The 24,045-nt window shown below is 44.5% G+C and overlaps 1 protein-coding gene across 11 annotated transcripts in view; it reads right to left on the bottom strand.

Moving 5' to 3' along the window:
• Carmil1 (capping protein regulator and myosin 1 linker 1) overlaps window positions 1–24,045 on the bottom strand; it is a 279,741-nt gene that overhangs the window by 12,515 nt on the left and 243,181 nt on the right. For 7 of the 11 annotated variants that reach the window (XM_032884200.1, XM_032884194.1, XM_032884197.1 and 4 more), the window contains 6 exons: window positions 19,045–19,062; window positions 14,293–14,359; window positions 13,085–13,281; window positions 10,758–10,870; window positions 4,859–5,282; window positions 1,162–1,243 (listed from right to left, as the gene is read on the bottom strand). In XM_032884200.1, the coding sequence (XP_032740091.1) occupies window positions 1,162–1,243; window positions 4,859–5,282; window positions 10,758–10,870; window positions 13,085–13,281; window positions 14,293–14,359; window positions 19,045–19,062 (901 nt within the window). The remainder of the gene's footprint in view (window positions 1–1,161; window positions 1,244–4,858; window positions 5,283–10,757; window positions 10,871–13,084; window positions 13,282–14,292; window positions 14,360–19,044; window positions 19,063–24,045) is intronic. The other 4 variants (XM_032884196.1, XM_032884198.1, XM_032884195.1 and 1 more) reach the window with 1 other exon arrangement.

Raw genomic sequence — 24,045 nt, forward strand, 5'->3', positions numbered from 1 at the left:
ACAAAAGTATCCATGAATGGGTTTTTAAGTCAAACACTAGTGAAAGGCTGATTTTCTTCATAGAAACATGATGACTTGATAGCATGTCTCAGAAAGGTCTCACTGGTTCGAGACTGCCAGGTAGAAGGCAGAGCTTACAGAGGGGCAGAGCTGGGGAAAGGATTCCTATAATGGCCTCAGTCCTCCTTCCTGTCTGTAGAGCCTGCTGGGCTCATCACCCATTCTGAGACCACCCACTTCAATTTCTCTGTGAAGGGCTTGCTTTGCTTTGCTAAATAAACTGCTTCAACAGTTTGTTTCTCTCCACTGAATTCTTTCCTTCTGGAAGACAAGAACTGAGGGGTGCTTGCAGCCAGATGTCATTTTTTAAAATGCTGTACTGTGCAGTTCTAATTTCATATGCAAGTAAAGGTGATTCTTCAGAAGTTTGAAGCCTTTGGGTCTTTCTGATATCTGACAGCCGGGACAGGCACACCAACAGGAAATGCCTCAGTTCTGGTCAGCAACCAACCCATTAGGGATCTGGGTACAAGTTGAAGGAAGGGTTAGGACCTGATCTCAGGCTTAATAGAGAAAACGGTTCCAGAAATGTCACCTTATCCTTCCCTACAGTTGCTGTCTGCAGTTAACATACAGCTGGCAAGACCGGTAAGCATTCTAAGAGGACTTACAAGTTACCTCTAGTTTCCATCCAGTGAAGCTTATCTCTATCTACTATACCTAAAACCCCAGGAGAGCAAAGCCTGGGGGACTCCATCCACACCGGAGTTACAGGAGAAAAGTATTTCCTCCTGGCAAACAAAACCCCGGCCCTCCCTCCATACTCCACGCCCAAAGCTTACTGCTCAAAACATCACACCTCATCCCTTCAGAATGCCCACAATTTAGGAATTTGTTAAAAAAACAAAATGGTGTGTGTGTGTGTGTGTGTGTGTGTGTGTGTGTGTGTTTGTGTATTAATCTGAATTTCCCTAAGAAGATGTCTACAGAGACAGGAGTAACACCCCAGGAGGAGCCAGGACGGGAAGGAGCTGGGGTTTTAGGTTAGAGGGGAGAACACTGAGGCTTGCTCTTGCATTTGTATTCTTCCAGTCACAGGTGAGTCCCAAAATCAGAAGGTGAATGGTTCTCCTCAGGGGATGTATCAATACTTCTGCTTACCTGTTGCCCCTCCATCTAATCGCTCTGTGCTGCTCATGACTGGGCTGGAGGGATCCTGGGAGATGACATCGTTGCCAAGCTTCTAAAAAAATCAAGACACCCCCCCCCCAGAGTACATTTGAAATATAATGGGAAAGAATCAGTAAAGCAGATAATGAATAACGACAGATAATGGCTCCTGCACTCTCTCACTATGGAAGGGACCATCACTGAAGAGCACGAGGGCTTGCAGTACCCACAAGATCCACACGAGGGGTCACAATCTAGAAAGAGAGAATCCCAGGTTTGCTGGCCAGGAGGAAATCTACTTCTTTGTATGTCTGTATTTGCTTTTGTTTGTTTTGAGATTGGATTCCAGCTTTGTAGCCTAGGCTACTCTAGAATTCATTACACACAGTCCAGGCTGGCCTCAAATTTATGATCCTTCAATCTTATCTTCCCAAATGCGGGAACTTTAGCCATAAACTTTTAGGAAATCTAGTTTTAAAAGCAACGGAGATGCCAGAGGCAGCTCAGGAGATAAAGGTGCTTTCTGCCAAGGCAAAGACCTGTGTTAAGGTGACAGAAGGACTGACTCCTGCATGTTTTCCTTTAACTTCACCACATGCACCGTGGCACATACATACCACATGCAAACATATACACATGAAATACATAAAGATTTAAACACAATTGAAGCTTTTCCACCCTTGGTGTAGCACGCAGGCTTAAGGGCCTTCAGTATGCTAGATCTCCCTTGTCACTGAAGCAGAACCTTAGGACATAGACTTGCCAGTAGGCGACAAATGCAGATGACAAGGCTCTAGTGATGGAAACGAAACCCAGGGCCTGACACGTGAGACAAACACACACCACCTAGCTATACCTCAGCTCCCAATGGGATTTTTAAGAACCTGCTGGAGAGAGGAGTTTGGGATAGCCTAGGAGGGGCAGGCTGCAGCAGTCTGAGGGTATGAGCTGAAACTGGAGAAGGAAAAGCAGCTCCCCCCCACCCCCCGCATAGGGCAGAAGGCCACGTTAAAGCCAGGCTGAAATAAGGGGTGGAACCAAAGGCCCAGCGTTTGCATAAAATCCAAGAATCCCATAAGGATGACCTGCATGATCAGGTCATATACCCCAAAATGTGGGGTGCTGGTTCCTGCCTAGAGTTTCACCAGTGGGAAGGCTGAAATAAGAAGCATATGGCCAAATTCAAGGCCAACCTGGGCTACATAGTGAGATTGGAGTCAGCCTGAGCTACAGTGTGAGATTCTGTCTCAAAAAAATGTTTTAAATAATCATTAAAATACAAAAATGAGGTGACTAGGTAAAGCAATAGGTATTCTGACCTACAGCCTGATTACCATTCCTCATTTAAAAAGCAAGAATCTGCTACCCACTTCTAGATTCAATATGGCATCCAGTCCATAGTGTAGGTGATTAATTCGCCGTGACACATTGGTTTTCATGCTGATCATTGCTAGGAGGTAGCCTTGCAGTGGTCTCTCAGCCCCTTAGGGTGCTGAGCAGATCCCATCAGCACTGTGACTAAAAGCACACGATCTGATGTTGCTATGAAAGAGTGACCATGAGAGAAAAGGTCCATGCCAGTCCTCTGCACATGTGTTTGCACGGCAGAGTGCAACACATCATGGAATCCTATCTATGTGGGACTTCCCACCCAATGACAGAGCCAACTGAATCTCAACCATGGATGCTCATGTTACTACATTTGTAAATAACTCAGTGATACATTCCGGGGAAACACTCTAACACTAGAACTTGAAAGGCTTTTATTATTCTGATTGAATAACCAACCATGACTTTTTAAATACTGTTTAAAGGAACACTAGGTGGCACTGTGAGAACATTAACATAAACCTGGACCACAAACCTAACTATAAAAACAGAAGGATTCTGTCACTCTGAGACAATTCATGTATCAGTCCCAAATACGTGGGAAGCCACTCTAGAATCCCCAACTTTTCACCAGTTAGCTGTTCATCACAGGAAAGTGATAATACTTCATTAGGAAAATAAAACATTTGCTGCTATAAATGTATAAAATATTTAGGCATCTGACTCATGGTGGAGCTGAAATACTTTTTAGCACCCTGCATAGCGAAGGTCAATAACGTCTTCCTTACCACACCAGGAGGAGACAGTTACGTAGGCTCTCCTGTGTTTGGGCTATAGGTAAGGTGTGGTGGGGGGTGGAAATTGTTGCATAGCAGAACTATGGCTAACAGCTGCAGAACCTTATGGGATGCAGAGTTTAATAAACAGCAGATGTTAAGAGGTAACACGAGAGCCCTGTCTGCTGTGCAGGCCACCTTTTACTTCCTCCAAGTCAAGCCCCACTGGGGAGAACCATTTCCTTCTGATGCCTTGAGCACAAGAGATGCACTGCCTCCCTTCTCTGGGGAACTTTACCTAGAGCTCAGGACCATGCATACAACCTGAGCACATTTATCTTAGTAACCATTACAAGAATACATTCCGTTAAGAAGCTGTAGAAGAAAATAGACAGAATTCCAAAAAGGAAACTCAAAACAGTAATGCAGTTGAGTGGAGGTTGACAGATGAACTTGTGTAAAGCCCTGTGGGCGGGGCTCAATCTCTAGTACCACTAAGCTTAAAGGAAGGGAGAAAGGTAGGGAAACTATCTTGAAGCTGAATTTTGAGGAAACTCAACATTTTTCTTTTCCTTTTTCAAAAATTTCCTTTGGTGTGCTGGAGAATGAACTTGGGCTCCCAACACATGCCGGGCAAGCATTCTACCCCTAAGCTATATGCTCATCCTAGAGACCTAGCAACTTCTAAACTAATGAAGCTTCACAGCAGCTAATCAGTTCTATCAGAGACCCTGGCTTTTCCTTTTGAAATTTAAATGGGAATCTGGCAAAGGACTTTGAAGCCTGGAAAAAGCTTAAGCTATGAACTGCACAGGCCTCACCAGGCCTGCAATGACTTTGCCTGCCACCTGTTCTTTGTCCCTTGTTCTGCCATCTCTAGCCACCTTCAGCATCTCTGCTCAGATTCACCTGAGCCAGCCCTGTCTGCGGACCAGTTCTTGCAGGCTTCTACCAAATGCACAGGGAAGCCACAGGTGGGGCATACCTTTAAAGTCCCTCAGCTCTCAAAAGTATAGCTCAGTGCTAGACAATAACCTCAAGGAAGGCACAGGGGACTGAGCAAGGGGGATCGCCAGGGGTTTGGGGCCACCCAGTGCTACATAGAGAATCTGACACCAGCCTAGACCACAAAGTGAGTTTGAGGTGAGCCTGTGTTACTGTGTGAGACCCTGTCTCCAAGCAAATACCAGATTAAACAAACAAAGCCCCGCCGAGGGCAGGGAAGACAAACCGGTGGTTCCAATCATTGGGAATAAATCTTTAGGTGTTACATTTTCTCTGTAAGGTTTATTTTTTGAGTGTTTTACTTGCACATGTATGCATGTGCCCCTCATGTGTATTTGGTGCCCCTAAGGTGTATCTGGTCTCGTGGAACTGAAGTTACTGATGGGTCTAAACCACCAACTGTGTGCTGAGAACTGAACCAGGGTCCTCTATAAGAGCAACAAGTGCCCATAACCACAGAGCCATCTCTCCCGCATTTACATTTCTATCTAACCAACAAACTATTTTTCTGTACCTCTTTCTCCAATAAAAACAAAGAAGCAAACGTACAAATCCAAGCAAAGGGCCCCTTCCCTCACCTTCTGCGCACACGCTGCTCTCCGCTCCTGTTTAGCCTTCATCTCCGCCAGCAGCCCGCTGCCCATCACCTGCACATAGCGCCGGCCACCCTGTGGGCTGCCCCTGCTGTCACTGCGCTCAGCCCTGCCAGCTTCCTCTGCTAGACCCTCCTCCAGGGGCTCCGGTGTCCTCATCTCCTCTGTGCGTTCTGGAGCACCATTGTGCTCAGCTGCCTTTATCTCCTTCCTGGGGGTATCCACTGGTGGGCTCCGGACGGCCCCTTTCGGGGAGGAGAGCTCTTCTGTCATCAGGACCGTGGGCGGCCGCTCAGATCTGGACCTGGATTTAATTAGGTTGAGAAAGCCACTTCTTCGAGAATCCCGTTTTTTCTTCTCATCTCCTTCTACGAGGTCGTGGGTATCTGAACAGCGCGTGGATGACCTCCTGCACCACAACCAAGACATAGAAACTGTTGGCTTGGTGGTGGAGAGAAGTTCCATGAGGACTCAGTCAACGAACATGAAGGTGAGCACTGCATAAACAGGCACCTTCCGTAGCATTTAAAAGGCTAAGTCTGGGCTTAGAAATATAAAAACTGAGGACCTTCCTCACAGCTACCAATGAGGAAAGTGAGCACACAGAGCAAATCCGAAGGAGTTGGGCAGAATTGAAGACAGCCTTGTGCTCTGTAAACAGTAAAGGCTTAAGAGTGAACTGTCTTGGGCTGTCTTGGGACATAATTGGGCAACTGCCCTTTTAATTTAGGGGACACTGAAAAGGGCTTCCTTGACCATCAGTAATTATTAGGTAATTGGTGAAATCCAGTCTTTGGTGCTCCATCCTGGCAAATATTTGGATCTTTGCTTAAATGGAACACATTGCTGGAAGAAGCAACAAAAGACTCAAGGTCAGGGAGCTGGTGCAACACCCCTGACTCTAGCATTTGTGGGATGGAGTAAGAGGGTCAGAAATTCAAGGCCAGCCTCAGTTATATGAAGTTCAAGGACAGTTGGACCACAAAACTAGACAGAATAAACTTAAATTTTGAGATACATTTTCAGGAAAAATAATAAAACTCGATAAGTGGGGAAACAAAATAACTACAACAACAAAAACCCAAAACAAACAAAAAACAAACATAATGAGTGCCACAAGGGACCTGCCACTCAAAGTGGAGACGGGGCTCTCCCTGTAGCTCCTCAGAAACTCCATCAACACTAGAGCCAAGGATAAATGCAAAAGGAATGACAACAAAAACCCCAAACTACACAGGTGAGAGTAGGAACACTACTTGGAAGACCAATGTGCACAAAACAGCTTTGTGATCTGAGCGACTGAAACATAAACTAGGGATCCAGGAGCCACTGAACCCTCCGGGGCAGCGGATGGCAGAACAGGTACTTCCAGAAGTGGACGTGGTTGGGAAGCTTGCGGCATGGGGAGGATTGGCTGAAAGCCGATTTACCAAATGTTATTTTCACTTTTCAAGCCACAGGGTCAACGATGCTTTTCTTTACACTAATACCATGTCCCATAATGCCTAACTGAAACTCATTTTCATAACAAAATGTAATTAAAAAAAATCACAACTTCTTGTGGGTCCCATTGATAGTTGATGAAAGGTGAGCTATATGATCCTTGCTCATAGAAACATGACCAGAATTCTGGACTAACATCTTTTAAGAAAACAGATGTTACATATTACAAAGGTACACAGATTTTGCTCAAAGACAAGGGGAGAACAAGACTACTGGTCAGGAGAGGAAGTCATGGTGGATCAGATGGATCAGAACACTTGGTCCACATCCACTGCTCACACATTCCCCACTACTACTGTTCTAAGTTGAAGAGCTCAGCCGTGGCATCTGTAACTATGGAGTCAGGACAGCTGTCTTGATGTATTCATCAGCAGTGACTGTAGGCCAAGATAGCCTGTACTAAAATTCTGAAGTTTCTGAATGTGGCAATGTATTCCTGGAACTCCAACACGTGAGAGGCTGAGGCAGGAGGATGACTAAGAGTATAAATTTTCGAGACACCACCTGGACCTGAAGGGAATGGGCCAATAGTTCTCGGCACCCAAATCCCGTGAGAGGTAGAGCTAAACCTTCAGAGGGGCAGACACACCTGGGAAGCCAGAAGAGACTACACTCTGCCCACATTTCTGACTCCAGAGGAAAACACCTAACGCCATCTGGGAAACTGCTGCACAGGGGCTCCGAGAAAAGGCAGAACAGGCCCTCCTGGTTGCTGCGCTCACGGAGAGCTCAAAAGCAGCCCCCCCCATGAGCAACTTGAGCTTTGGGACCACAGATAAGATCAACTTTTCTGCTCCAAGCGACCTGCCTGGTGGACTCAGGACACCCAGAGGCAAAATTCCTCTGGGACCAGATACTTCGGTTTTTAGGTTTTTAGCGGGATTCCCAACCTCGCAAATCCCGGCCCACAGCTCACTGCTCCCAAACCCCTTGGGGGAGAGAGCTCACCACCCGGACAGGTGGGCACTCCTGAGACTGCAGAGCGGGAGAGACCACGAATACTGCCCACCCCTGCCCACATCCCTGGCCCAAGAGGAAACTGTATACGGCCTCTGGGAACCGGAAGATAGGGGCACTCGAACGGCAGATCCCCTGCAGTCCAGACACCGCCTGGACCTGAAGGGAACGGGTCAACAGTTCTCTGCACCGAAATCCCTTGGGAGGGAGAGCTAAACCTTCAGAGGGGCAGACACACCTGGGAAGCCAGAAGAGACTACACTCTGCCCACATTTCTGACTCCAGAGGAAAACACCTAACGCCATCTGGGACCCCAGTGCATGGGGGAGCACCTAAAGAAATGTTCAACATCTTTAGTCATAAGGGAAATGCAAATCAAAACAACCCTGAGATTTCACCTTACACCAGTGAGAATGGCTAAGATCAAAAACTCAGGTGACAACAAATGCTGGTGAGGATGTAGAGAACGAGGAACACTCCTCCATTGGTGGGATTGCAGACTGGTACAACCATTCTGGAAATCAGTCTGGAGGTTCCTCAGAAAATTGGACATTGAACTGCCTGAGGATCCAGCTATACCTCTCTTGGGCATATAGATGCCCAAAAGATGCCCCAACATATAACAAAGACACGTGCTCCACTATGTTCATAGCAGCCTTATTTATAATAGCCAGAAGCTGGAAAGAACCCAGATGCCCTTCAACCGAGGAATGGATACAGAAAATGTGGTACATCTACACAATGGAATGATATTCAGCTATCAAAAACAATGACTTTATGAAATTCATAGGCAAATGGATGGAACTGGAAAATATCATCCTGAGTGAAGTAACCCAATCACAGAAAAGCACACATGGTATCCACTCATTGATAAGTGGCTATTAGCCCAAATGCTTGAATTACCCTAGATGCACAGAACACATGAAACTCAAGAAGGATAACCAAAATGCGAATGTTTCACTCCTTCTTTAAAAGGGAAACAAGAATACCCATGGCAGGGAATAGGGAGGCAAAGTTTAGAACAGAGGCAGAAGGAACACCCATTCAGAGCCTGCCCCACATGTGGCCCATACATATACAGCCACCAAACTAGATAAGATGGATGAAGCAAAGAAGTGCAGGCCAACAGGAACTGGATGTAGATCTCTCCTGAGAGACACACCCAGAATACAGTAAATACATAGGCGAATGCCAGCAGCAAATCACTGAATTGAGAACGGGACCCCTGTTGAAGGAATCAGAGAAAGGACTGGAAGACCTTGAAGGGGCTTGAGACCCCATATGAACAACAATGCCAACCAACCAGACCTTCCAGGGACTAAGCCACTACCCAAAGACTATACATGGACTGACCCTGGGCTCCAACCTCATAGGTAGCAATGAATAGCCTAGTAAGAGCACCAGTGGAAGGGGAAGCCCTTGGTCCTGCCAAGACTGAACCCCCAGTGAATGTGATTGTTGGGAAGAAGGTGGTAATGGGGGAAGTATGGGGAGGGGAACAGTCATATAGAAGGGGAGGGGGAGGGGCTAGGTTGGCCTGGAAACCAGGAAGGGGAATAACAATTGAAATGTTAATAAGAAATACTCAAGTTAATAAAGATAAAAAGAAAAAAAGAGTATAAATTTTCCCTGGGATACTTAGTAAATTCCAGACAAGCATGGGGTGCAGTGCAAAACTGTCTCAAAAATAAAACAGCAAAGCAAACGATAAAAAACAACAAACTCTAGAACAATAAAAGACTCTGAAGTGACAAGAAGAGAAAAAAGACCCGGGTAGCGATTGTGAACAGAATTTTGTCTGAAGTGGCAGCAATGCATTGAGAGGGAATTCTCCATCTTGCTCTGTCCGTGTTGGTGTTCCTAGTTCTGTAAGGTTGAAAATGTAGTCCTCTAATCCTTGAATTCTAGAACAACCAAAACTCAAGCAAACCCTTGAAGGTTTATACTGCAGATTTGTATGGGGGGGGGGAGGAAAAAAAGGAAAGGCAGGAAGCCAGCAATCAGCATGAATTAATTTGTGAGGACAAAGCACTATAAAAAAAAAAAAAAAAACTATCCAAGAATAAATGACATATCAGTGGGTCTTTCTGCCAAGTTATGCTATGTTAAGCTGCAAGGCCAGTGTAAAAGACAACCAATAATTAGGTACTAAGGCTTACAAGTGTCTCTAAGCTCCGCTGCCATGGATATGAGACTCATTTTCACTGTGCCATCCTGTAGAGGCTAGATAAGACTCATCAATCCACAGCCCGGGCGAGCCCTTCCCTAGCTCTCCCGCCTGCCAGCCATTGACTATCAAGGTTTAATACATTCTGAACTTCATCTCCAAGGTGAAGCATTCTTCACAAACAATCCAAACTCAGATTGTGCTCTGGGATGTATCAGCTTTTAGTTACAGATGGAATAAAACTTCAGAAAAATCATGTATAAAGACAGAAGGGTTTTAAGTTGAGATGTGGTTGAGGCAGGATCACAGAGCTCAGGCTGGCCTGGAATTCACTAGGCCACACTGTTTCCCAGGCTCACTTCAAACTTATAGTAATTCTCCTTCCCCAAATCTCCTGAATGCTAGGACTGTAAGCAAGTGGGCACCTCAAGTGAAAGTATCATTGACCTATCTTCTAAGGAAACAGCATCCTAGTGATAAGAAAACACAGAGGAATGTCTTCAGAGGACACATCCTTTATTTTTCTTGTTGTGATCCAATGCCCAAAGACAAAAGTTATTTAAGGAAGCAATGGTTTGCTTTGGCTCACAGGTCAAAGGTGCAGTCCACAATTGAGGGACAGTCAAAGGTACAGTGTGAGTTGTGCATCTACAGGAAGGAGAGCATGCTCAGCTGGTTTTCTCCTTTCCCTGGAGTCTGGGACTAGATGCAATACAGCTGCCAGCAATCAGGCTGCATCTGCCCATCTCAAGGATCCTAATCTAGACAATCTCCCATAGGCATGCCCAGAGGCTGTCCGTGGACTAGGCGATTTAGAGCCTGTCAAACTGTCAATACCAACACAACAGGGTAAGTCAGAGGGCCCAGCATTACCTCTCCTGCCATTTTACTGCCCAAACTGCCAACAGATCAAATTATGAACAAGTTCAAAGGCTGCAATGTCAGTGTGTGATGCTCACTGCCCTGGAACAAAATCTTCCAGATGACTATGAGGAAAGCCCCTGGCCTAGCAGATATGTGGCTTGGATGTGATGGGTGGGCACAGGTATGGAACAGGTCCCACAATTCTTTGTTCAGTGGATCAGTGGCAAGAGCTTGAGAATTAGAATTTCTCACAAGTTCCCAGGCAGCACCAATGAAGAATAGGCAACCAAACAGTAAATCTCTTGTGAGACTGTGATGCCTAGATGCATTATAACCACTAGCTGTTTAACTGAGAATGAAATACTGTTTTTAATGAAATGACTGGAAACTTACTTGCAATCCATTTTAGTCACCTTCTTGGTGAAAAATTCATCTACACCTTCATCCACTCTGCCCATGAGGCCATTCTGTTCTCCATCATGGGGGATGATGTTGATGCTACAGACCTGAAAAGAAACATGACTTCACTCCACAGTTGACTCAATGTACCTTCACTCTTACTGGATTCAACAACCTTCCACACGGCCATGATTCATCACAATAGGGATCATGTGATTTACAGGACCTGAGGCCAGGTGTAGAACTATAGCCTAGTGAGGAAGAAATAGGCTTACAGACATGCTGAACATGGCGCTGGTGATTGTGGGGCATAGGCTTTGACGACAGGCATGTTTAATGTGGTATAGCTATAGACGGGGATGGATAGGTTTCAGAGCAGTCTGTTAGTAGCCCTGGCTGGCCTGGATCTCATTATGTGGATCAGGCTATGCTGGCTTTGAACTTGTAGCAGTCTTCCTGCTTCTGCCTCACTAGTGCTGGGATTTCAGTCATGTATTACCACATTCACCCAGGAAACAGGCTTACAGAAGACACTGTAAGCAGTGCCTCATGGGGGATTTGTATGACTGGACCAAATAGGCTGTGAAAAGTTCATGTTCGCAAAATGCTACAAAGGAAAACAATAACTATAATCCCAGGACTGGGGAGGCAGGGGAATACCTTAGGAATAGTTTCTTCTAAATGCCTCACCAGTTATTCCTGCTTTGAGACAGAATTCATAGTTGGCCCCAGAGGTCCCCAGTAGTATGGAAAGAGCAGAGGCTCCAGAGGCGGAAAGTACAAAGTGCAGCTTCCCTCAGGAGCAGCGGCTTATAGGCCTTGGTTGCACCTCCCAAGCCCTCTAACGCAGCCCTGTCATTTTAGAAACAAAGAACAGAGGAGACAGGTTGAGAAACACCCAGCATGGCTCGATACAGCCCAGGAGGAATTTTCAAAGGCAGGGGTTGGAGAGAAGCTCCGGTGGACCTGTGCTGGGAAGCCCAGACTATGATAAATAGAATCAGGTCAGTGGAGTTCAAGCCCAAAGGCACATGCCGTTAGTTCATTTTCTAGTAAAAGGGAATGATGTGATGCGATTCCGTTAGTTCATTTTCTAGTAAAAGGGAATGATGTGATGCGATTCAAGTCCCTTTTGTCAACCACAATCAGTATCAGATGCAAAGAGCAGCAGGACCATCGGAGAAGGAGCAGAGATCACCCTGCATAGGCAGGAGCACACTCGCCTCTGGAGTGTGCCAGCTTTCTCAGGTAAGTCCTTGATTGCCATGCATCTCAGATGAATGTGGACTCTCTAACAGGTTAATTTATGAATGGCTAGAAGGTAAACGGGCCCTGTGAGGTAACGGCAGTTCAGATAACCTCTGTCTCCCTCACCAGTGACTGAGCAGAAAATATTCGGGGGCATAGTAAACACCTGGAATTGTCTTTCTAAGCCAGGAGGAGCCAGACAGAAGGAAGTGACGGCATGTGGGTCTGTTGGAGACGCTGACCAAATGTGCCCAGATAAAGCACTTCAGGAAGCTGAATGAGCACACCATGCATGCCACCCACGGCAACAAAGAAAACCAACACCCAGAGGAAACCAGTCAGAAATATGTCAAGTGAAAGCAACACAGGAGAATGCTCAATGGGCCTGGGAGGCCCAGGAAAATTGAAAGGCAATTCTTTATGAGACAGCTACACATGGAGAAAAGGCATTGAAATCGACCAGGAATGGAAGATGAAGGGATAAGGATGGTGGCCCATGCCTGTAATCCAATACTGAGAAGGGTAACTGGAGGACTGAGTTCTAGGCCAGCCTGAGCTGCATAGTGAATTCAAGGCTAGCCTGAAGCACCAAGCAAGATCTTGTCTCAGCAAACAAAACCCCTACTGTGGACACCATTCTAGTAAATCCATTTTTAGTATGCATAGATATTATTGTCTGTTGGTTCTGTTCCTCCAGAGAACCCCAAGTAACACAGATGGAATGCTAACTGATGGTCAAAACACAAAACTGTTTTGTTCTCTTTTAGTCAGTGACTGTCCACCTCAGAGTCTACCCCAATACTCTCATGCCTTCTTAAGCATCTCCTAAGCCTGTTCCCACAAGTCTCCACCTGCTCTAAAGCTGAGAGTGCATAAGCTCGGATAGCTGGCACAAAGACTTCTGGGGATTCACTGTCATTGTCTGTGAAGGTTCCAATGCGAATGGAAAATGTGTAAACTCACATATTTGAACACTTTACTTGATCCCCAGTTGGTGGCACTATTTAAGGTTATGGAACCTTTAGAAGGTGGAGGAAAGGACATGGGGTCTGAGGAGCCCTGTGGACACCTACCGCTGCTTGTGTAGGTTGCTGCTTCTTGTTCCTCTTGGGCCTTAACTTGGTGAAGTGTTCCAGTCTCCTGCCTTCCTCTGAGGGCAGCTCAGAGATCAAGCCTGAGCTTCGCTTCTCCTGCCGGACTGATGGGAAAGGCGGGTCTTCGATGTGAATCGGCACCTCTTCCAGGGCTTTATCAAGATCAAACTCCATTTCTGAAAGAAAACAGACCCCAAAGCAAAGGGTGATACAAAGAATGTGTTAGAAAATGCCTAAAGGCCAGGCCAGGCAGAGTACAACTACAACCCCAGCTTTGGGGACGGACGACACTAAGGCAGGAGGAGGATTGCTGAGTTCAGACCAACCTGTGGTGCATACTCAGACCTTCTAAAAAATGGAACAATAATAAAAGGAAGGAAAGAAAGGAGGAAGACAGGAATAAGGGATGGAGGGATGGAAGAAGGGAAGAAGGGAAGGAGGGAGAGAGAAAGGGGGAAAGAAAGAATAGAGAGCCCAGTTCCAGCACCAGCAATAATAAACTCTATACAAGAAACCTTTTGCTTAAGAGCTTGAAGGGGATCGAGACCCAATATGTACAACAATGCCAAGCAACCAGAGCTTCCAGGGACTAAGCCACTACCTAAAGACTATACATGGACTGACCGTGGACTCTGACCTCATAGGTAGCAATGAATATCCTAGTAAGAGCACCAGTGGAAGGGAAGCCCTGGGTCCTGCTAAGACTGAACCCCCAGTGAACTAGATTGTTGGGGGGGCGGCAATGGGGGGAGGATGGGGAGGCGAACACCCATAAAGAAGGGGAGGGGGAGGGAGTAGGGGGATGATTGCCCGGAAACCAGGAAAGGGAATAACACTCGAAATGTATATAAGAAATACTCAAGTTAAAATAAAAAAAAAAAAAAAAAAAAAAAGAAACCTTTTGCTTTGTTCTGATTTTCAGACAGGGTCCCTGTAGCCAGCCTAGCCTGGAACTCACTGTGTACCCAGGCTGACCTCCAACTCGGGTCCATCCTCAGTCTCCCAAGTGCAAAGACGACAGGATGAGCAACCATCCCTGCCTCTGAGAGTAACTCTGGGTCAACTGCTCCTCACCAGTTACCCAGATCTTCCTCGCGCTACAGAGTAGATCCCTGTAGAGACTGCGAACTCCTTGCTGGGATGTTTCCCAGTTGTAAGGAAATGGCTGGCATTGGTACCACACTCACCAAAGGCCCTGGAGACAGGCCGCAGCATTCGGCTGTGGATGCTCTTCCTCTTGGACTTAGGAGTCATCTGGCAATCAGATAGAGGCAACACTTAGGTAAGCAGGGAAATTTGTCTCTCAAACCCTAAGGTACCAGGGATCAGCTGGGTAAAACAGGTTCCAGTTTCACTACTTAATAATGACTCTGCTGTAGCAGCTGCTAGGTTGACTCAGGAGATGCACCGACAAATTTCTAAATGTTTAGAACTTTCACAAGTGATTCAGCCGACTGCTCCTTTATCCTCCACCCCTAACCAGTTAAGAAAATCTATTCCCACAGCTGAAAAGAACAGGGAATGAAAATGTAACTCCAAGCCATACTCAAGAATGTCAAAATGGAGATAAAGAATCAGACTCAAAGACTGTAAAAAAATCAGTCACAAAGCACTGAAAGAGATTATTCAGGACTGTAATTGTCGGTTGTCACAGCAACATTGGTGCAGGCACACTGAATGCAACCTCTGTCACTTCAACGCTTTAGGTAGCTTAACTCTTTGTCTCTCAGTGTGTCGTCAAAATTTTAGGACAGTGTGCCACCACTTAAAACTATCAGCTGGCACTTCTCAGCAAACGCCTTAGATCCTGCTAGAGTCCTTTAGAAAACAAAGCCCAGAGCAAAGTCAAACTTGAGAACACAGTCAAGCATGAACCATTGGCCACAATTCACATCTGTCATCTAGTGGGCCTTCCACCACCGCACGCGCTTGTCACCCAGTGTGAACCATTCACCACCGCACGCGCTTGTCACCCAATTTGGGTCATCTATCACCACTGGCACTGCCACCCAGTGTGGATGATCCACCACCACCCACAGATGTCTCCCTCAGAACATACATACAGGCTGAGGTTGGGAAGCACCTCGGGCATCCGATACACAGATAAACTTGAAGGTCATCATCAAGTCATGGGATAGATAATAAATGCTAATTAATCTGAGCTGTCAGAGGACTTGGGCCAGGATTGGAACCAGAGAAGGGGCTAGCCCAGTGATTTTCTTACTCGGCCATTGCTACCAATACAGATAATGGACTGCAGCTGTGTTTAAAACAGCACGATACTAACTTTATATTTCATTTTTTGTTCTCTTTTGGGGAGGGAGGAATAGGTAAGGATTTTGGAGACAAGCTCATACTAGGCTAGCCTCAAACTCACAATCTTTCTGCCTCAGACCCTTAAATATTAGGATTTTAGGCGGTACCACTGCACCTGCTTTAAAAAACTGGTCCACACACAAATTAAGAGACAAATAAAGCTGAAAGAATGTTGCATACTTTGGCATAACAGTAATCATCAAAAGCTTCCTCAAGTTCTACATTCTATAATGAATAAACTGGTTCACATGGGCCTGGAAAGGCAAACAACTCTTCAGTTTCAACTGTTACCTGACTTTTAATGAAAATACCCATTTGCTACTATTTAATGTTGGGAGAAAAGGGAGATTAAGCTGAGTGATGAGATTCCCACATATAACAGCTTTCCTGACAGGCCAGCGTGACTTGCTAGAGATGGCCAGACTGTGTGGGAAACTCACAGGTTGCATGGGAGCAGTGGAGTGGCCTTGGAAAGCAACTCACTTTTCAGACTAAGCAAACCTCCAACAGGGTCTATTTATAAGGAAAACCTCTAACAAAATTCTTCAGATAGATAGATAGATAGATAGATAGATAGATAGATAGATAGATAGATAGATAGATAGATAGATAGATAACCTTACACACAATCTCAGTGTGAAAAGGATCTACAGGGAAGCCAGAAACCAGGCATATGGTATTCGCCCATGATCCCAGCACAGAAGGATCCCAAACTCAAGCCAGCTGGAACTTATAGGAAGTTTGAGAGGAGCCTTGACTACACAAGACCTTGTCTAAAATACACACAAAAACAAAAACAAAAACTAAGCTTGGGATAGAATTTCTTTCAAAGAATCATAACTTGGAAAGAAGTTTAAAATGCATGTGTGCAGGAGACCTGAAGATTTGTTTCCTTCTGGAATTGGTTTTAGAGAACATTCATGGATAAAAACAAACAAGCAAGCCAACAAATAAACAAACAACCTAGGTCAGGTTCCTTCTCCTTAAACCCGTTATGGTAGATAACAAGTACATGTGAAATGTATCAAAATTGTGGCATTTTATATCAGTACACTAGCTTTAATATATGAAAAGGGATACATCCATAATTTCATGTGCAGATAAAGGATAGATAATATCTAGAAAAAGAAACTCATTTGCAAACTTGGTGATCTGTAAAGAGAATATCTTGTGTATTGTGTGGATGCATCACATGTCAATTAAAAAACCTATAGGAAAGTGTAGGGACTTCCCAGAGGTAGAAAGAATTCTGGGACAGAGCCAGGCATGGGAGAGTCAACCTGGGTGTGACAAGATGGACACATAGTAACCAACCACATGACAGAATATAGATTAGAGTAAATGTGTTATAATACATTATAATCTAGTCAGAGAAGAGCCTAGCTATGTGATCAATGCATTTGTAAATATATTTTGAGTCCGAGTCTTATTTCTAGGAGCATGGGGCTGGAATGAAGAACCAGGACCAAACTTCTACAGTGACCTGACTGTAATAAGTTGTTTAGCTTAGCCTAGATTTGGAAACACATTAAAACATAAAAGTCGCTGGGCATTTAAGTGGCTGACATGTATTAGAATGAAATTACTTTTCTTCTTCTTATTGTGTTTTCCAATATATCAAAAGCCTGGTATAAAGTTCAAATATCGGGGGAAATGCTGTCTAGTACATTTCATTGTGTTTCTACACTATCAATAACTAGTTTTGTTTTGTTTGGTTTGGTTTGATTTGGTTTGGTTTTTTTGAGACAGGGTTTCTTTGTGTAGCCTTGGCTGTACTAAAACTCGCTCTGTAGGCAGGCTGGGCTGGAACTCATAGAGATACACCAGCCTCTGCCTCCTGAGTTCTAGGATTAAGGGGAAAGCCACCACCACTCTACACATGAATGACCTAAGCTGAGAACTGCTAATTACATTTCCTACAAAAGTCTTTTGTTGATCTCACTATTTGTGTTAGCTCTCAAGTTTTGCCATACTTAAAAAGGGCTGATGGTTCCTGGCTAAAGGGAGCTCAGCTGGTTTTTATACCTGTTAACGAGAGTGTAACCAAGTGCTGAGTACTGCCTCAAGCCTGGGATCCCACCAAGCAAAGGGCTGAAGCAGCAGGACTGCTGCAGGTTTGAAGTCAAGAACTACAGACCAGACCCTATCTCAAAACAACGAAAGACTCTCCAAATGCCAGGGGCTTCACTTCTATCTCTCAACCTCATCTCTTACAAGATGGACCTTTTCTTTGCAATGCTTTATGGTTCTATTACATAGAACCTAAGGGAGGAGATGTAAGGATGGGCTGGTTTTCTGCACAAGAGCTGTTGTAGCAGCTTGTAGAAACAAATAATCAGCTTCTCTAGACATCCATGTGTTTGTACTGCTTTTCCTCCTCACATCGGTTAGGCTGATAAACTGTGTCCTGGAAGTATGGACAACAGTGGTCCCTCTTAGAACTCTGAATGCTTTTCTCCCTTCGTCCTGAAAGGAAAGGGTTGATTCTTTGAGATTACACCTTAGTTCTCATCTGCTGTCTTTGGCCACTTGTCAATGGCTTAGCGACTTTCACAAACTGCTCATCAGATGAAGGGCACAGACAGCTGAAGCAGAAGGAGCAGGGCTAGCTTTAAGCCAAGACAGAACTTTTAAAAATGTATCTTATGAGTAAGAAAAGGAAAAAATATGCTAAATCTTCATTTTAAAATGCAATTTTAGAAGGAACCCCTAAATATAGACTCTCCCATCTTGACACCATAAAGTGCCAGTATGTCTGTACTGTGCTCTACATGTGAGCAGCATTCCATGGCTGGTTCCGAAGGGACCAAAAGCAGCATGGTTATCAACATTACTTGGAAATCTTACTCATTGGATCTAATTTTTATAATGAGTGTAAAACTATTCTGCTTATAGCTCAAGAAAGATTTGTCCACTGTAAATTATGTAACCACAATTTACAAAATAATGATAGAACTTGGTCCTCAGCAGGTTTCCCTCTCTCAGACCCACTTTTGCAGGGGATCCCTAAGCATGCTGGTTTTTAAAAATGAGACTTAACTTGCTTGAATCACCATGAAGGTAGGATAAGGTAGTTTCCCTATTAAAAGCACTTTTTTTTGGTATCAAGTTTGCATAAAAGTAGTCTATAATGCTCTCATTCCAAGTTCAAAACCAAAATTATTTTCTTCTTTTTCTAAGGCAAAAGGACCCTCACAAAACAAATACTAGTTGAGAAGCAGATCAGAAAAATCCAACATGAGAAACAAATCATAATGCCAATTGTCTATAGTCCTGGGCCTGCCACTAGCAATATGACAGGAATGAAAAATACTTGGGCATTTTGCCCTTGAGTCTTAAGAACTACCTCCCTCCCCACAAAATGTGGCATCCTCCTCATCCAAGTTCTCTTACTCTCAGACATCCAGCTGGGGAGATTTTTCAATTCACCCCTTGGTTTATTTAAGACTGAACCATCTGGTAAACCCCAATCCCATCTCTAAATTGTTGCCTAGTTCATTCAGAATCTGCTAATGGAATGACAACATCTCCCGGGAGACCAGCCAGGCTATGCAGAAGCAAATGGAGCATAACGGTGCCAGCCAGCAATGCCAGGGACTGCAGTGCCACTGGAGGATACTTACACTTGTACAGCAGAGAGTCTCCATGCAGCAAAGGGAAAGAAAAAAATATGAATGGAGGAGAGACAAAGCAACAGCGTCACAAGAAAAAGGGAGGGAAAGCATTTACAAAGTGGAAAAAGCTAAAATACACAGAAAGCCATCGCAGCAAAGGAGCAGGGTGAGAGTGGTGCCAAGTTAACTGCACAAAGCATGGAGCCTAGCTTCTAATAAGCAGAAGCACACTTACAGCTTGAGAACTACAATGTTCTTACACACAGAGTTTAACTCTTTTTCTAAGTATGTCTCCAAATCCTCAGTGACATCATCAGTTGCCAGGGCACCCCATGGACAGAACACAGGACAGCTATTAGAAAACCCCCACACAGGACTCTCCTCATCCCTGCAGGAGTGTGAGGACTGGGTATCTTTTGGTAAACACAGATGTTTCCTGAAAGCCCATCTATATCCCTCTTAGCTCTTTGCTGCATTTCAGGAGATAAGAACTTGTAATTCTCTCGCTCAGTTATCAAAGCTTCTTACAGGTCTGATGCTGGAATCTCACACAGTCAACCAGTCAAACTGCAACTAAATATTTCCTGGTGGGACTTAACATTTTACATTAAAACTCCACATCCATTGGTCACCATTAACAGCTGTTAACACATCTTATGATTTTTAATTTATTTTAAAAGGTGCACTTGAGTCATCACAGTGTTTGAAAATAGCCTGAGGTGACAGAGAATCATTCTGAAGCTTCTAGAAGACATGCTGTGGAAGGCTTCCTACTCTGCCTCTCTGAGGCTGCCTTTTTCTTAGTTCTGTATTTTATGCTCAACATAAAATGAAATGAAACTACAGAGCTCCTCAGGCTATATGCGTAAACAGCGTGTGTCACTGCAGAGGACAGGGAGGATGTAAGTAACAGCCATTCCTCATGACGACCCCTGCCATCATGCACACAGAGAAAGGTTCTCGGGCAATACTGGGGGGAAAGCCTCACTCAGAATTCTAATTTCATACTCACTAAGCATTTTTCTTCAAACATTGTTCATTTTATGATCTATCAAGTGAGTGCGCACGCGCGCGCGCGCACACACACACACACACACACACACACACACACACACACACACAAAATCTTTGCTAAGTGAAAGGAGAAAGAACAAAAATATATTTTCAAAACTTCAATCACTATGCTTGTGTTAGCACATAAGCCCCTGGAGCATCCACAGACGTGTGATTATAGCTCTTAGTATGATGAATCAGTCTCATAGGTCATCGTAGGCTTTCTCTTTCTGAAAGGTTAAGTCATCAAGAGAAGTCCTCTGTCCCAATTACACACACCATGATCATAACAAGCAACACTGAATAGCCTTTTCCTTGGTTTATATCCTAAAGTGAAAGAAGGAAAGAGTGGAAACCATGGTAACTGACAACTCAACAAGGTGAAGACCATTCACTCTCATATCTCTATGTCTTTGGAACTCACTTAGGCTGACCTGATGTTACCATCTCTACACTGAGACTGGAAGGAGTTTTAAGGGGAAAGAGGCATCCAAGAAATGGGATCAAACTCTGGATCTCCCATTGGCTCAGTTAGGTAATCTGGATCAGTGCTTTTATAGTGTCAGGCTGGTTTTCTAGTTTAAAATAAATTATTATGAGGATTAAAAAAGATACAGACTATAAAGTGTTTACTACAGCACCAACATGCCATGTTGCACCATGCTAACCTCACTAGCTTTAGTGATTGGTCCTGACTGTGTGTGAATATAATCTTTTCCTCCTTTTCTTTACAAAGGGAAGACTAGGGTTGGGAGAGATTAAGTGAAAAGTAGATTTTTTTTTTTAACTGAAAAATATCTGGAATGATCTAAAACCCCACTGTTGGGGAATGCATAAATGAAACAGACAGGAAACACTGGCTCATAGATGCAAGGGTAAATGATGGAACAGCAGCTAAAAACAGAAAACCATATAGAATGACATGACGAAATCATCACTGTTCACCAGAGTTTCAGAAAGATATACACTGGCATGCCAGCTATGTACATTCCAAAGCCAGGAAGCCACACCTTCAGCTAGCTGCTCATGAACAGATGTATGTGTAACCGTGGGAAACTGTCCCTTCACACCATGATGGTGCCTATGGGAAGAGGAAGGAAAGAAAGATGGCTGGTCACAGTGGCTGTTATGCTATTTATAATGCTTAAGATTATTCAAGATTCTACACAGATTCCAGAATCCCTACTGTTTGCTGATTCCTCTTGGAGGAGAGGCAGAATGGCAGTAAGTAAAGTAAGTCCCCTGCTGGATTTGCTCTAGTGCACACCTTTAGATGGTGTGTCACCAGCTGGCTCATGGAACATGAGCATTTGGCACTCAAGAATGGTTTTAGTAATGGTCCTGGTTGTCCCTAGTCCCAAACTATCTTAGAAGAAGGGAACACAATTGTAGGCAAACCTGTGGGGCATGCTCTTAATTAATGACTGATAAGGAAGTGTCCAGCCCATTGCGGGTGGTACCACCATGGGCACGTGGTCTGGGGTGTAGAAGCAGGTAAGCTGAACAAGCCATGAAGAAAAAATGGGTGAGCAGCACTCCTTCATGACTTCTGCTTGAATTCCTGCCCCAGCTTCCCCCAGCCAGTGATGGCGTGTGACCTGAGGCCAGGAAGCTGAAGAAAACCCTTTCTCTCCCCAAGTTACTTTTGGTCATGATACTGTATCACAGCAATAAAAACCCTAAATAAGACAAACTGCTTAGTAACACCTCAAAATGTTTGTTCAGAATCAAATCTAATCTCTGGAAAGGACACAGGGTCACTACTCTGAGTCAGAACTTACTCCACAGGAGCCTAACAGAAGGCTCCTGATATTCTCTGCAGGACCAACTTCTGCTGGGTATTAATGATGAAGTGTCCCAGTAGATCAGAAGAGTTTGAGGATTTAAACAATGGTATACTATAATATCCAGGAGCAAATCTACAGACTTCTTAAAATGACTCAGGGTTGTTTTACACCAACAGGTATTTTAATGCTACTGTTAATTCAATTTTTTCCAGAGAAGTTGCCTTCTAACACTTATGGGACAGTGTTCTTTAGAATCCAAGATCCTAATAAATATGAACTTAACAGTGTTAGTGCTTGTCCTACTTAACAAAAACCTTTTGTCAGACATTTAGCACTTCCTTAGTAGGCCAGCAAATTTGACTTCAAGAACTGGTCCAGTCCAGTTAAGATGAAGGGAAAATTCTCAGAACAACAGGTGACAGAGGGCTGAACTTCAAATGCAGCAGCTTTTAGTGGGATACCAGACATCAATGGTCTACCCCAGGCTCACACATTCCAACTACAAGAAGATGCTGGTCAAGTAAGTAGATTTACCCTTATAATAACTTTACAAATGAGTTTAGAGCTTAAGCTGGGGGTAAACACTTTTTATAAGTTAATGGCCAACACATTTATTATAGCATCTGCTATTACAAACCCCAGGGATTTTGTGGTTAATTTTTGTTAGACAGGGTATATTCAGCCCTGGCTGTTCCAGAACTCGGTATGTACACTAGGTTGGCCTTGAATTCACAAAGGTCTTTCGAGGCTCTGCCTGAGTGCTGGCATTAAGGGACTGCCACCACACCCAGCTGGAAAGTTTAAAGATGTAGCAGGGTGCTTTGTGAAACAGCATAAGCTTTGTGCTAAAAACACATCTAAAAATCGTACAAATGGGGCTGAAATAGGAGAATGCCTATGGATGAGCTCAAGAGCTTGCTGTGGGCACCTCCTTCCCACCCTACTTTCCAGGAATCTATTGGAAGAGGAAATGAACATCTTTTGGTGGGAAAGGTAACCTTGAAGCATTCTGGTAAATGAATGAGTGACTTGAATCATTATTTCAAGCTAACAAAACTGTTATTATTACAGCCACTGCCACCAAAAGGAGCATTCTGCACAAAGGTCAGATAGTGAGGGCTCAATCTACTGTGAAGAAGAATCCTTTCAGGGCTGGGTCACTGCTCAGTGGGTGAGCACTTGCCCAACATGTGCAAGACTTCAGTGGCCAGCACTGAGGAAGAAACAGCGGAACACAAAAACCAAAACAACAAAAAGTGAGCAAACTTTTAAGTCAGATACGTTCACCTGATGCCCATGCTTTTCCTTTCTGTCTCACATTTGTGTGATTGCAGGGTTCATGAACTGGCGTCCACTTCTCTGAACATTAAATTCTTCAGATGTATACATCTAATTTCTCCTTCCACTACTTACACACTCCAATTTTATAACAAGAGAGTAATCAGTAATACACAAGCCCTTCCCTCATGTTCAGCGAGCGGGCTGCATGCTGTCACTCCAAGGTACTGTACTTCCTTCCTTTCATGCCCCCCCTCCGCCCTTTACACACACAGGTTTTGTTGGAACTACTTATTGCATTTGTGTGTGTGTGTGGTGTGTGTGTGGTGTGTGCGTGCGTGTGTGTGTGCATGTGCTCATGTGCTTTAGCGCATGCATACATGCCATAGCACATGTGTGGAGGTGAAAGATCAGCCCAGGAGTCAATTCTCTCCTACCATGTGGGCCCTGGTGAAGGATCTCAGATTGTCAAGCTTGGCAGTAAGCACATTTATCTGCTGACCCATCTTATCATGGTAGAAGCATTTAAAGTTAATATATTTTTATATTTCTTCCTTATTTGCCTCTACGAGATCATCCCAGGAACGATATTGTCCTCTGAAACTATGCATGATTGGTAAATCAAAGGAAATTAAACAGCGTTACGTGCATGTAATTCATATACTATAGTCTGTGTTCACTCTGCTCGCAACTGCACACTATAGTCCTGTTTGTGCTCTCTTCGAGACAGGGTCACATGCGGCTGAGGCTGGCCTCAAACTCCCAGTGTGGTTAAGACTAATGCTGGGCTCCTGGTCTTCCTGCCTCTACATTCTATGTGCTGGCATATGCCGACATCAGTCTCCCTCAATTGTCCTCAATCACATAACATCCCTCCTCGTTAGGTCCAGGA

This window comes from Rattus rattus, chromosome 14 (genome assembly GCF_011064425.1).
Source record: "Rattus rattus isolate New Zealand chromosome 14, Rrattus_CSIRO_v1, whole genome shotgun sequence".
In the NCBI taxonomy this organism is placed as follows: Eukaryota; Metazoa; Chordata; class Mammalia; order Rodentia; family Muridae; genus Rattus; species Rattus rattus.